At 47.6% G+C, this 13969-nt stretch overlaps 2 protein-coding genes and 1 long non-coding RNA gene across 4 annotated transcripts in view; all 3 read right to left on the bottom strand.

Moving 5' to 3' along the window:
• The window catches only part of LOC306821133 (tyrosyl-DNA phosphodiesterase 1-like), a 14066-nt gene extending 3519 nt beyond the window's left edge, over window positions 1–10547 (bottom strand). The window contains exons 1-13 of the mRNA XM_079339359.1: window positions 10380–10547; window positions 7837–8451; window positions 7713–7756; window positions 7166–7221; window positions 6932–7028; window positions 6814–6848; window positions 6282–6374; window positions 4833–5003; window positions 4677–4755; window positions 2776–2952; window positions 2476–2524; window positions 2312–2378; window positions 1747–1854 (exon numbers count right to left, since the gene is read on the bottom strand). Coding sequence (XP_079195485.1) covers window positions 1747–1854; window positions 2312–2378; window positions 2476–2524; window positions 2776–2952; window positions 4677–4755; window positions 4833–5003; window positions 6282–6374; window positions 6814–6848; window positions 6932–7028; window positions 7166–7221; window positions 7713–7756; window positions 7837–8449 — 1589 coding nt within the window. The 5' untranslated portion in view covers window positions 8450–8451; window positions 10380–10547. The remainder of the gene's footprint in view (window positions 1–1746; window positions 1855–2311; window positions 2379–2475; window positions 2525–2775; window positions 2953–4676; window positions 4756–4832; window positions 5004–6281; window positions 6375–6813; window positions 6849–6931; window positions 7029–7165; window positions 7222–7712; window positions 7757–7836; window positions 8452–10379) is intronic.
• A 464-nt stretch (window positions 10548–11011) lies between these two features.
• Window positions 11012–11306, bottom strand: LOC306821409. The gene is made up of 2 exons (XR_013778791.1): window positions 11159–11306; window positions 11012–11108 (listed from the first exon to the last, which is right to left on the bottom strand). It is a non-coding gene; the product is annotated as an uncharacterized lncRNA (long non-coding RNA).
• A 9-nt stretch (window positions 11307–11315) lies between these two features.
• Window positions 11316–13621, bottom strand: LOC306821408 (uncharacterized protein). Of its 2 annotated transcripts, XM_079339807.1 has the most exons (7): window positions 13450–13621; window positions 13271–13376; window positions 13055–13194; window positions 12673–12708; window positions 12524–12559; window positions 11599–11725; window positions 11316–11452 (listed from the first exon to the last, which is right to left on the bottom strand). In XM_079339807.1, the coding sequence occupies exons 1-7, from the start codon at window positions 13552–13554 to the stop codon at window positions 11427–11429; spliced, it is 576 nt and encodes a 191-aa protein (XP_079195933.1). In that variant the 5' UTR covers window positions 13555–13621; the 3' UTR covers window positions 11316–11426. The 2 variants fall into 2 exon arrangements, with proteins under 2 accessions (XP_079195933.1, XP_079195932.1); XM_079339806.1 differs by having other exon boundaries at window positions 11316–11725; window positions 13450–13618.
• Between the last annotated feature and the right edge of the window lie 348 nt (window positions 13622–13969).

Genomic DNA, 13969 nt, shown 5'->3' on the forward strand with positions numbered 1-13969 from the left:
CACGCCACCTCTACAGACTGTCTGCACGCCACCTCTACTGTCTCTACAGACTGTCTGCACGCCACCTCTACTGTCTCTACAGACTGTCTGCACGCCACCTCTACTGTCTCTACAGACTGTCTGCACGCCACCTCTACAGACTGTCTGCACGCCATCTCTACTGACTGTCTGCACGCCACCTCTACAGACTGTCTGCACGCCACCTCTACTGACTGTCTGCACGCCACCTCTACAGACTGTCTGCACGCCACCTCTACAGACTGTCTGCACGCCACCTCTACCATCTCTACAGACTGTCTGCACGCCACCTCTACCGTCTCTACAGACTGTCTGCACGCCACCTCTACCGTCTCTACAGACTGTCTGCACGCCACCTCTACAGACTGTCTGCACGCCACCTCTACTGACTGTCTGCACGCCACCTCTACTGACTGTCTGCACGCCACCTCTACAGACTGTCTGCACGCCACCTCTACAGACTGTCTGCACGCCACCTCTACCGTCTCTACAGACTGTCTGCACGCCACCTCTACTGTCTCTACAGACTGTCTGCACGCCACCTCTACAGACTGTCTGCACGCCACCTCTACTGACTGTCTGCACGCCACCTCTACAGACTGTCTGCACGCCACCTCTACAGACTGTCTGCACGCCACCTCTACCGTCTCTACAGACTGTCTGCACGCCACCTCTACCGTCTCTACAGACTGTCTGCACGCCACCTCTACCGTCTCTACAGACTGTCTGCACGCCACCTCTACAGACTGTCTGCACGCCACCTCTACAGACTGTCTGCACGCCATCTCTACCGTCTCTACAGACTGTCTGCACGCCATCTCTACCGTCTCTACAGACTGTCTGCACGCCACCTCTACAGACTGTCTGCACGCCACCTCTACAGACTGTCTGCACGCCATCTCTACCGTCTCTACAGACTGTCTGCACGCCATCTCTACCGTCTCTACAGACTGTCTGCACGCCATCTCTACCGTCTCTTAAGACTGTCTGCACGCCACCTCTACCGTCTCTACAGACTGTCTGCACGCCACCTCTACCATCTCTACAGACTGTCTGCACGTCACCTCTACCGTCTCTACAGACTGTCTGCACGCCACCTCTACCGTCTCTACAGACTGTCTGCACGCCACCTCTACTGTCTCTACAGACTGTCTGCACGCCACCTCTACCGTCTCTACAGACTGTCTGCACGCCACCTCTACTGTCTCTACAGACTGTCTGCACGCCACCTCTACCGTCTCTACAGACTGTCTGCACGCCACCTCTACAGACTGTCTGCACGTCACCTCTACAGACTGTCTGCACGCCACCTCTACAGACTGTCTGCACGCCACCTCTACAGACCGTCTGCACGCCACCTCTACAGACCGTCTGCACGCCACCTCTACAGACTGTCTGCACGCCACCTCTACAGACTGTCTGCACGCCACCTCTACAGACTGTCTGCACGCCACCTCTACAGACTGTCTGCACGCCACCTCTACAGACTGTCTGCACGCCACCTCTACCGTCTCTACAGACTGTCTGCACTTCACATTCTGTTCATCTACACACAGCTCTGATACAAACACACTGATTCTCATTATAGAGACCCCGCCCCCCCCCGATTGAGGACGATTTGCAAAGAAGTCGAGGAAAGGATGGTAGGAAGGGGACACGCCCTTTTTTGACCTTCATTGGACACATTTCTGTAGTTTTCTTATGTTACTGCTTTTTGAGCGCACACACCTGGTGACGAGGAACCAGGCGAGCTGGGAGAAGTCTGGCGACGCCCTCATGTACGTCTTGATGTGTGGCATGGCGTGACTCCTTCCTGTCGTATCCGCCTTCCAACGGCTGCATGAACACGACAGCATTAAACCTCAGAGAATGTATAACAGGATGTTTGGGTTGCTTAGCAACAGAATCACAGCAGGGCTAAGAAGTGCTGAACAACATCTCCACCCGGAGTGTTTCATTACAGAGCGCTGTTTGCTGTCGTGTTAACAAAGTGTAAAAGGTTTCTGTTACTCTGTTGACCTGGACTCAGAGTCGGGTTTGAACAACGTCAACGCCTCAGGTCAGTACTTGTTAAGTAAGGGATCACGCCAAGGAGGTTTGGACGGCGTGGACGCTTGACTGTCATTCGTTTGGAACAGTGAACCGACTGTTAACCTGGGAATACTTCCTCAGGTGTCCATATATCAAGAGTGAATGGACACCCGCAGGACACCCTTTAGCCAATCAGAATCGAGCATTTAACCAGACCATGGTATACCTAAAATGAAATCCTGCTGAGCGGAGGTGAACTTACTGGAAGTAGGAGTGGAGCCAGAGTTGTTTCTGAGCCGTCTGGATGCTGTAGGGCAGAGAGCCTCCAGCTGCAGCCAATCACAGAGCACACTGATTAACCCCGAGGAGACCCGTTACAGATCGCTTCTTTAATAACGGAAAAGTTTGAATTCAAGTCGTACTTACCTGGATAGCCCTCTAAACTATTCCTAACATCTTCAACTGATGGATACAGCTGCAACACACACACACACACACACACACACACACACACACACACACACACACACACACACACACACACACACACACACACACACACACACACACACACACACACACACACACACACACACACACACACACACACACACACACACACACACACACACACACACACACACACACACAGGTGATACTGAAGGCAGCAGTCTTGATAACCTCAGGTCGGCGTTTGAGTTTAAAGCTTCTGCAGGAGGAACGTACCAGGTGCATGGGCGTGTCGGGGCGTAGAGACGACTTCCCCAGCGTGGTCATGGTGCGCTGAAACTCCCCCGACAACCATTTGCTCTTATCCAGCCCCATGGAACCAATGCTGGAGAACTGACCAATCACAGGCCACCTCTCCTCGTTGGCAACAGGTTGAGTGTGTTCATACAACAGCTGATGGAGATATGAAGAGGAGGGGAAAGAAACAATACGTCAATGATTATTGTTTAAATGTTACCACTTTATTTTATTAATAAAGAAATAAAAAACAGAATTGTTTCTGATCGCAGTAAGACATTAATAACCTAAATAACTGACCTGTACCATCCTACTTTTTGCTATCCCTCTGTCTGGTTACGTAACTATCAAACCCTAACTGCAAATTTCCACATAGACGCACACATTTTGGTTTTTTCTGCCAGGTGTTGAGTCTGTTTCTAGAGTATGAACACAGCTGTACACATCACAGAGAACTACAAGATCACAGGAAGAACTACAAGATCACAGGAAGAACTACACGATTACAGGAAGAACTACAAGATCACAGGAAGAACTACAAGATCACAGGAAGAACTACAAGATCACAGGAAGAAATACACGATCACAGGAGAACTACAAGATCACAGGAAGAACTACAAGATCACAGGAAGAACTACAAGATCACAGGAAGAACTACAAGATCACAGGAAGAACTACAAGATCACAGGAGAACTACAAGATCACAGGAAGAACTACAAGATCACAGGAAGAACTACAAGATCACAGGAAGAACTACAAGACTACAGGAAGAACTACAAGATCACAGGAAGAACTACAAGATCACAGGAAGAACTACAAGATCACAGGAAGAACTACAAGATCTCAGGAAGAACTACAAGACTACAGGAAGAACTACAAGATCACAGGAAGAACTACAAGATGACAGGAAGAACTACAAGATCACAGGAAGAACTACAAGATCACAGGAAGAACTACAAGATCTCAGGAAGAACTACAAGACTACAGGAAGAACTACAAGATCACAGGAAGAAATACACGATCACAGGAGAACTACAAGATCACAGGAAGAACTACAAGATCACAGGAAGAACTACAAGATCACAGGAAGAACTACAAGGTCACAGGAGAACTACAAGATCACAGGAAGAACTACAAGATCACAGGAAGAACTACAAGATCACAGGAAGAACTACAAGACTACAGGAAGAACTACAAGATCACAGGAAGAACTACAAGATCACAGGAAGAACTACAAGATCACAGGAAGAACTACAAGATCTCAGGAAGAACTACAAGACTACAGGAAGAACTACAAGATCACAGGAAGAACTACAAGATGACAGGAAGAACTACAAGATCACAGGAAGAACTACAAGATCACAGGAAGAACTACAAGATCACAGGAAGAACTACAAGATCTCAGGAAGAACTACAAGACTACAGGAAGAACTACAAGATCACAGGAAGAACTACAAGATGACAGGAAGAACTACAAGATCACAGGAAGAACTACAAGATCACAGGAAGAACTACAAGATCACAGGAAGAACTACAAGATGACAGGAAGAACTACAAGATCACAGGAAGAACTACAAGATCACAGGAAGTTGCGTCCTCCATTGTGGCCTATTTTTTACCGTCTATCTTCTACTTTGTATTAGCTTTTGCACGACCATGATGGTGCGCTTTTACGTAGATGACGTGATTAACGCCATCTGGCTTCTACGCCGCCTTCCACTTAAGGGTGTGGCTGACTGTGGAAAAGCAGGCGTAATCAGGCTGATGTGGACCAAACCGGATCAAACTCAACTGAAACGGACTGCTTGGTGGAAATGTGGCTTTTCAGGCCTTAAAGCGTCTGTCACTAACGTCTTGGTGGCGGTAACCACAGCACGTACTTTCCTCAGCCTCAGGTGACCCCAGCGCTCCATGTCTGAGCCCACATATCTCCCTGGAGTCGAGCCAACCAGATAAACTCTGAGAACAGAACATACGAGTATGAGGTGACTGTAACCCGCTGTCATAAAGTCTACAGGTAGGCAGCTCGCGTTCACCTGGTCTCTGACAGGTCGTGTTCTTTGATGCGTTGGATCCACTCCTCCAGTTCAGGTGCTCGGTATGATGCCAGGTACCCCAGCAGGTCCCTCTTAAAGAATGTTGGGGACTCACCTGCACTCTCACTGCTACCCTCTGGTAACCGTGGAAACAGCGGACTCATCCACATCCTGGTTTGGTGGAAAAATATTCAGCAGCGTAAATAGAAATAAAACTATGTACAGTACACTGCTCCCCCCAGGTTTCAGACTCCCCCCATGTTTTAGACTTCCCCCATGTTTTAGACTCCCCCCATGTTTTAGACTCCCCCCATGTTTTAGACTTCCCCCATGTTTCAGACTCCCCCCATGTTTCAGACTTCCCCCAGGTTTTAGACTCCCCCCATGTTTCAGACTCCCCCCATGTTTTAGACTCCCCCCATGTTTCAGACTCCCCCCATGTTTTAGACTTCCCCCATGTTTCAGACTCCCCCAGGTTTTAGACTCCCCCCATGTTTTAGACTTCCCCCATGTTTTAGACTCCCCCCAGGTTTTAGATTCCCCCAGGTTTTAGATTCCCCCAGGTTTTAGACTCCCCCCAGGTTTTAGATTCCCCCAGGTTTTAGACTCCCCCCATGTTTTAGACTTCCCCCATGTTTTAGATTCCCCCAGGTTTTAGACTCCCCCCATGTTTTAGACTTCCCCCATGTTTTAGATTCCCCCCAGGTTTTAGACTCCCCCCAGGTTTTAGACTCCCCCCATGTTTTAGACTCCCCCCAGGTTTCAGACTCCCCCCAGGTTTCAGACCCCCCCTCAGGTTTCAGACTCCCCCCAGGTTTTAGACTCACCCATGTTTCAGACTCACCCATGTTTCAGACTCCCCCCAGGTTTTAGACTCTCCCCTTGTTTTAGACTCACCCCAGGTTTCAGACTCCCCCCATGTTTTAGACTCCCCCCATATTTCAGACTCCCCCTCAGGTTTCAGACTCCCCCCATGTTTTAGACTCCCCCCAGGTTTTAAACTCCCCACAGGTTTCAGACCCCCCCCCCCAGGTTTTAGACTCCCCCCAGGTTTTAGACTCCCCCCAGGTTTCAGACCCCCCCCCCAGGTTTTAGACTCCCCCCAGGTTTCAGACCCCCCCCCCAGGTTTTAGACCCCCCCCAGGTTTTAGACCCCCCCAGGTTTCAGACTCCCCCCATGTTTTAGACTCACCCCATATTTCAGACTCCCCGCAGGTTTTAGACTCCCCCTCAGGTTTCAGACTCCCCCCATGTTTTAGACTCCCCCCAGGTTTTAAACTCCCCACAGGTTTCAGACCCCCCCCCCAGGTTTTAGACTCCCCCCAGGTTTCAGACCCCCCCCCAGGTTTTAGACTCCCCCCAGGTTGCAGACCCCCCCCAGGTTTTAGACCCCCCCCAGGTTTCAGACCCCCCCCCAGGTTTTAGACTCCCCCCAGGTTTCAGACTCACCCTTGTGTTTTCTGGTACCAGTCGGCTCTGATCAGGTTGGAGGTCATGATGATGACTCTGAAGCCTTCCTCGTACCACAGTAACATCATCTTCCTGCATGAAGGAACATTCTGCTTTAATGAACAACAAGCACTTGGATCGTCTTCAAGGTGAAGTCACCTGAGGGGGGGGGGGGGGGCGAGGCTCCATTAGAGGGGCCTTCAGTCAGATGTTCATGTGTGACAGTCCGTGTTTAAAGCGTGTGCTCAGTGATGTTTGTGTGCTCATACATTTACTGTTAGAGCTTGAACATGTGTGTGTATGTAGGGATACCGTTTCTTCAGTATTGTGATGTGACCTGATGTGACCTCAGAGACTGGGACACCAATATAACATATGAAGACCTTATGACGGCTGAGCTGCGTTACGCCGCAGTCTGAACAGGGCTTTAGCCCCGCCCCTAAGCATGCTAAACTGTAAAGTACCTGGCTGAATGAAGAGACGGATGCTTTAAGCAGATAGAAGGTCAGAAGGGATCTGAAGAGATGCTTACGTGTGGTGAGTCCCAAAAGCAATATCCAGCTTGGCCTGTGGGGAAGTTTAAAGGGACATCCTGAGCTTTTCCAACATCAGCACAATAACACATTGTCCAATCAGCTGCAGCCGTGTACCTGACAGAACCGAACATGAGGAAAAGGCTGAGCCTGCTGGACCAGCCGGGCCTTGGCCTCCCTCTTGTCTCCGTGGACGATGAGGACTGGACGTTCCCTTAAAACAAGATTAAAAACAGAACCAGGCTTTAAATGTGTATCTGACCCTTTCTCCTGGTCCAAGTCTTTCCTGTGCGCGGCGGAGAAACCTGCACTCATGCTAACATGACCAGAAGGAATCAGAGAAGGACTCACCTGAACTCTGGTGGGAACTGCTTCACCATCCAGGCGATATCGAAGCAGTAGTTAAACTGCGAGGACGAGAGTGAGCTGGTGTTAATGACTCATTCAATGAAAGAGCTACAGCGTGCTAACTGTGATGAAACGCTAACAACGCTAACATGCTCAGGTGTGTATACCAGTATAAAGACGTGTACTTTACATACAGTGTTTATAGAGACTGCCCTCTACAGGAGCGTGCTGGGTGGTTAGAACTGAACTCTATGTGGCTTGATGTCAAACAACACATTATGCCGAGTGCCCCTGTACGAGCCCGCGGCGGGGGCGGGGCCAGAGTCTGGCATGAATGTCATGATCAACATGACTTGGACAATTAGTTCATCCAGGTGTCAAATGAGCCTGTACAGGGCCTTTCAACATGGCTGGATTCAGCTGGTCTCCAGAGTCCAGACCTGAACCCCGCTGAGTGTTTTTAGCCGAGAAGACTTTACACGTGTCTTGGGACAGAGATCTGTGTGTGACGCTTTCTGAGGGGACAGAAACCGTCTGTGTCCGTACTGACCTGGACCGACTCCTTCAGGGTCCCAAACAGAGGGGACAGGATGTCTATAAGAAGAACAGAGCCAAGATTAACACACACACACACACACACACACACACACACACACACACACACACACACACACCTCTGATGTGGAGCGCTCCAGTGTTGAACCGTCTGTCCAGGCCGGTCACCTTGTTGAGGTAAAACCTGTACGGGTCACTCACACTGGGAGGACTGGATTCGAAGAAGTCCTCTGGTTCATCGATGTAGTAGACCCGGCCGTGAGGACTTGGCGGCCGCTCGCTCTCCACCTTTGGTTTTTTGGTTTTGGGGCTGGGAGGCGCTCTCTTTGGAGGGTTACCGACACTCTGCTTCCTCACACCGACATCTTCGTCGTCACTGTCAGAGAGAGCCCAGCCTGATCCCTCTGACTCCTCCTTCTTTCTCTTCCCAGCCAATGATGGCGTGTTCTCATACTTCACTGGATTTAACTGGTTCACTGCTGCCGACTGTCTGGCCTCAGAGCCAATCACAAGCGAGGTTACAGGGGCGGAGTCCGGCTCTGGTTCTAAATCCACAGAGGCTGCTTCTGATTTCACTTTGAGGCTGGGCGGACTGGAGGACCGACGGGGTCTCTGACTGGGTTCAACAGGGGGGCGGGGCTTAGATGTTGAACTCCCAGATGGAGGTAGACCTTCGTCATCATCATCACTGCTGGAGACGGTCCACTTGCCGTGTTGACTGTCCTGAGACATACCTGATGACAAAAACAGATTAAATATCAGCAGTCAATCCAGAGAGGCGGAGTCTGAATCCTGACAGCGTTTCTCGAGTGGTGGCGCCCTCCGTGACCTCGGCCATTTGTGTCTTAGTGTTATAAAATCAAACATGTTCATATCACAGCTCTTTAGTCTAATGCAAGTCGCTTTGTTTAATAATGTAACCATCAACAACCAATAGGAACGGCCAGCCAGCTGCTTAGGGACCGCCCACTCCATACCAGCGTGGACGAATCAGCGTGGACTCCCGTGGAGAGTCCACGCAAACCTCTAAATAAACACATTAACATGTTTACACAAACATGTAAATAAACACATTAACATGTTTACACAAACATGTAAATAAACATATTAACATGTTTACACAAAATATAAATAAACACATTAACATGTTTACACAAAATATAAATAAACACATTAACATGTTTACACAAACATGTAAATAAACACATTAACATGTTTACACAAACATGTAAATAAACACATTAACATGTTTACACAAACATGTAAATAAACATTAACATGTTTACACAAACATAAATAAACATTAACATGTTTACACAAAATATAAATAAACACATTAACATGTTTACACAAACACATAAATAAACACATTAACATGTTTACACAAACATATAAATAAACATTAACATGTTTACACAAAATATAAATAAACATATTAACATGTTTACACAAAATATAAATAAACATATTAACATGTTTACACAAACATGTAAATAAACACATTAACATGTTTACACAAAATATAAATAAACATATTAACATGTTACACAAACATGTAAATAAACATATTAACATGTTTACACAAAATATAAATAAACATATTAACATGTTTACACAAAATATAAATAAACACATTAACATGTTTACACAAACACATAAATAAACACATTAACATGTTTACACAAACATATAAATAAACATTAACATGTTTACACAAAATATAAATAAACATATTAACATGTTTACACAAACATCTAAATAAACATATTAACATGTTTACACAAACATAAATAAACATATTAACATGTTTACACAAACATCTAAATAAACACATTAACATGTTTACACAAACATCTAAATAAACATATTAACATGTTTACACAAACATAAATAAACACATTAACATGTTTACACAAACATAAATAAACATATTAACATGTTTACACAAACATCTAAATAAACACCAGGTGTTTGTAGAAAGTGTTTGTAAGTAGATATTAAACTATAGATCTATAGTTTAGATCTATAGATCTATAGATCTATAGATCTAAACTATAGATCTATAGATCTAAACTATAGATCTATAGTTTAGATCTATAGTTTAGATCTATAGATCTATATTGATCTATAGTTTAGATCTATAGTAGATCTATAGATCTAAACTATAGATCTATAGATATATAGTTTAGATCTATAGTATCTATAGATATATAGTTTAGATCTATAGATCTATAGTTTAGATCTATAGATCTATAGATATATAGTTTAGATCTATAGTTTAGATCTATAGATCTAAACTATAGATCAGACTAAAGATTAAACAAAGAGACTTTTAAATGTCTTGTGCTGATTTTCATTCTTGTTTTACTTTCTTCTCTTCCCTCCAAGTTTCTTTGGCCCCGCCCCCTGGACTCTGGCGACCACCCAGGGGTCCGGACCCCCCGTTGATTCACACTGATCTAGAGACAGCTCATTATGTGAATGATGATGATGATGATGAAGATGAAGATGATGACTACAGTAAAAGAAGTGAACATGCTGGATGTGTGTGTGTGCAGGTGACCGCGTGCACAGCAGCAGAGACCCGGATGATGTGTGTAAAGAACCAAAGAATTCAAACATCAAAGAGGTCAATAACAACAAAAACAGATGGTTGTTTTACCGAGTCATAAAGACGCGCAGGCGCAGACGGTGTCTGTAGTTACTGACGCTCTCTCTTTGATCCTCCGCTGCACAGAGCTCATACAAACATAAAAGAAAACACCGCGCATGTGGCGCATCACATCAACGTGTCCGGGTGGAAACACGTCTTCCTTTGTTTATGCATCCTGTCTTCTTCGTTGGTTTTAAAGACGGTATACATACATAGAGGTGCATGAGCGCCCACCTGTGGCTTTCTAGTGTAATTACAGTTTCTTTTCTACTTTAACAGTAACTCAAATCACTGTTATTAAATAATACGCTTACATCAGATCACACAAACAATCAGCTGGGGTGAACAGGTGAGCTTTACAGAGGGAGGAGCTTCCACACTGAAGGCTCAGCACCTGTCAGTCTGCAAGTTGGTGCAGGGGGAGGAGACCAGACCAGACCAGGAGGCCACCAGGAGGTGGTCAGAAAGGTGCTGGGGAAAGCCGTGCAGGGTAAAGAATAATGAGTGCTTTATAAATAAAGTTGATCTGAATTGATCGACTTCAGCACTCATTGGTTATAAAGGTATAAAGTTCAGTCTAAGTCTAAGTTCATCTTCGTCCAATCAGATTGTCATATGAATTTAAATAAACATCACAGCAGTAAATTCTCACTTCAGTTTTTTATTGGACAGTAAAATACATCACATGAATATTTGTGTTTCAGGACAGGAACACTGAAGAGTCCTCAGACCTGAGACCTGATCCTCTGCAGAGCTCTGAGACCTGTTCCTCTGCAGAGCTCTGAGACCTGTTCCTCTGCAGAGCTCAGACCTGAGACCTGTTCCTCTGCAGAGCTCAGACCTGAGACCTGTTCCTCTGCAGAGCTCAGACCTGAGACCTGTTCCTCTGCAGAGCTCAGACCTGAGACCTGATCCTCTGCAGAGCTCAGACCTGAGACCTGAAGTGAAGAAAGGCACACGGTGCATCCTTCTCTCTCCATGTCCTGCACACACAGCATCATGAAGGGGAGCTGAAGTCTGGTCCAGAGTCTGGTCCAGAGTCAGTGATCCTGCTCCTCATATGGCTCTGTTAGCCTGCAGGTCTGTGTGGAGAGTGTGACAGTTCATCCCACACGCCAGATTACTCATTATTTACAAGTCCGTCATTATGTGTGGGACGTCAGGTATCAGGTTTTGAGCAGTAGATCTCCTTGCCCGGATCCCCACTCTACAAAATCCACTTCCCCACCTGAGTGAGGAGGACTGTCCAGAGAGAGTCCTCGGCGCTCCCCAAACACCTTCTCCTGCAGCTCGATGATGTCGTTGCGGATGTCGGCCATCATCAGCAGGAGGAAGTCGAAGGAGCCGGGTGGTCCCTGAGGAGAGGAAGAAGATGAAGATCCATTACAATCACACGAGTCCCACACAGCGTGAAGTGTCTGCTGTTTGACCACATGCACGCCCAAGATGGCCGACGAAGCGACAGAGTGGAATAAAAATAAAGTAGCAGAGCTGAAGAGCAGGAAGCAGCTTTGTTGTGTGCACAAAGATCAGACAGGTCACTCGCTGGTATCAGCAGCATCACCCCGCCTGCTCGCTCCTCCTGAATATTTCCTCCTGTGTTCATCAGCTCACCTGACGTCACGTGGGAATAATATTTGGAGGCTGGCAGGAAAATTCTCAGGCAGAGTCAGAGTGAAAAATACAGAGTGCAAATATGAGTGTTTTAAGCCTGAGTGTCGTCCCCTGTGTGTCCCTGCAGGGGGCGCTGGAGTCCCCTGTGTGTTCCTGCAGGGGGCGCTGGAGTCCCCTGTGTGTTCCTGCAGGGGGCGCTGGAGTCCCCTGTGTGTCCCTGCAGGGGGCGCTGGAGTCCCCCGTGTGTCCCTGCAGGGGGCGCTGGAGTCCCATGGATGGCGGTCTCCGTGCTGGAAATGCTGTCTCAGGCTAACTTTGAGTCAAGCTAACGACAGGCTGAGAGCTGAGGCGGGTTTTAAGCCTCCTGACAAACCGTTACACGGCGCCCACCTGTCTAAGTCGATTAATATTTTCGCTGTTGGAGTGACGGGTCAGCGGTGTTGGGAACCGTGCAGAGAGAGAGAGAGAATGGAATGGCATGCATGAAGAGCCGCTCCCCTATGAGGTCGATATATCAGGTAAATTCTATATAAACTTACAGGAAGTCCTCGGGGACCAGGAGCTCCTCTGTCACCCTGCACACCAGAAACAGTGAAACGTTAGTAAGAGGTCACACACACACACACACACACACACACACACACACACACACACACACACACACACACACACACACACACACACACACCTTTAGTCCGTCTCTACCTGCTGCTCCAGGAGGGCCCTGCATGAAACAGGAAGGAGACGTAAAGCTTGAAATATGAACAAAAGGAACATTTCAAATGTAACTTTTAAAGAGTCCTGACCGCACGCCAGCGTTCAACATCATCACACGCTCACTGTCCACACATTAAGACATGTGGTGCTTTTATTTTGAAGGTGGACAACTGAACTGTGGTGCTTTTATTTTGAAGGTGGACAGACTTTTATTTTGACGACTTTGTAATCAAGCTGTGCAGAGAGAGCTGTAGAGCGGCCTCCTTCCTCGCTCAGAGTCGTTTCTAAAGAAATGCTAAGCTAGCACTTGTGTGCTCAGAGTGACTGAAGGGGATCACGTAGTTCCGTCTTACCACCGGCCCCCTGCGACCTCTTCGGATGTGCTGCAGGTCCGGCTCAGGACCCATGGGTCCCATGTCTCCCCGTGGTCCTCTAGGACCAGGTGGGCCCTTTTCTCCGTGGTCCCCCCTCTTTCCTGGTTCACCTGGGTGTCCTAGTGGGGACACATGAATGCAGCATTCAGGGGACTGCCGGACTCTGGTGTTGAAATGAACCGTTTGTTTCCTTACCTGGGACCCCCGGGGCTCCTGGAGGGCCCGGTAGACCATGAAGACAGGGGTTATCAGGACTCTTTCCCTGACGCCCGTGAAGAGACGGCTTGTCCAGGCCCGGTACCTGCACAAAGACAGGACAGTCAGTCTCTTCTCTGATTGGCTGAAAGAGGACGCGTGTCAGGGCTTGGTGTTACCTGATTGGACGACTGTGTGTTTCCTATTCGCAGTTTGATCTGCAGCAGACTGTTTTTCATGCTCATGAAATCCTGACAGGTGAACGAGCAGGACCCGGCGCTCATCAGCGTGTCCGACTTCCCCGATGAGCTCACTGAAACACAGACGGACAGAGTGACTCAGCGTTTATCGAAGCTCACTGAAACACAGACGGACAGAGTGACTCAGCGTTTATCGAAGCTGACAAGCTCACTGAAACACAGACGGACAGAGTGACTCAGCGTTTATCGAAGCTGACTGAAACACAGACGGACAGAGTGACTCAGCGTTTATCGAAGCTGACAAGCTCACTGAAACACAGAGGACAGAGTGACTCAGCGTTTATCGAAGCTCACTGAAACACAGACGGACAGAGTGACTCAGCGTTTATCGAAGCTCACTGAAACACAGACGGACAGAGTGACTCAGCGTTTATCGAAGCTGACTGAAACACAGACGGACAGAGTGACTCAGCGTTTATCGAAGCTGACGAGCTCACTG

The sequence above is a fragment of the Symphodus melops genome, assembly GCF_947650265.1.
Source record: "Symphodus melops genome assembly, chromosome: 3".
NCBI lineage: Eukaryota > Metazoa > Chordata > Actinopteri > Labriformes > Labridae > Symphodus > Symphodus melops.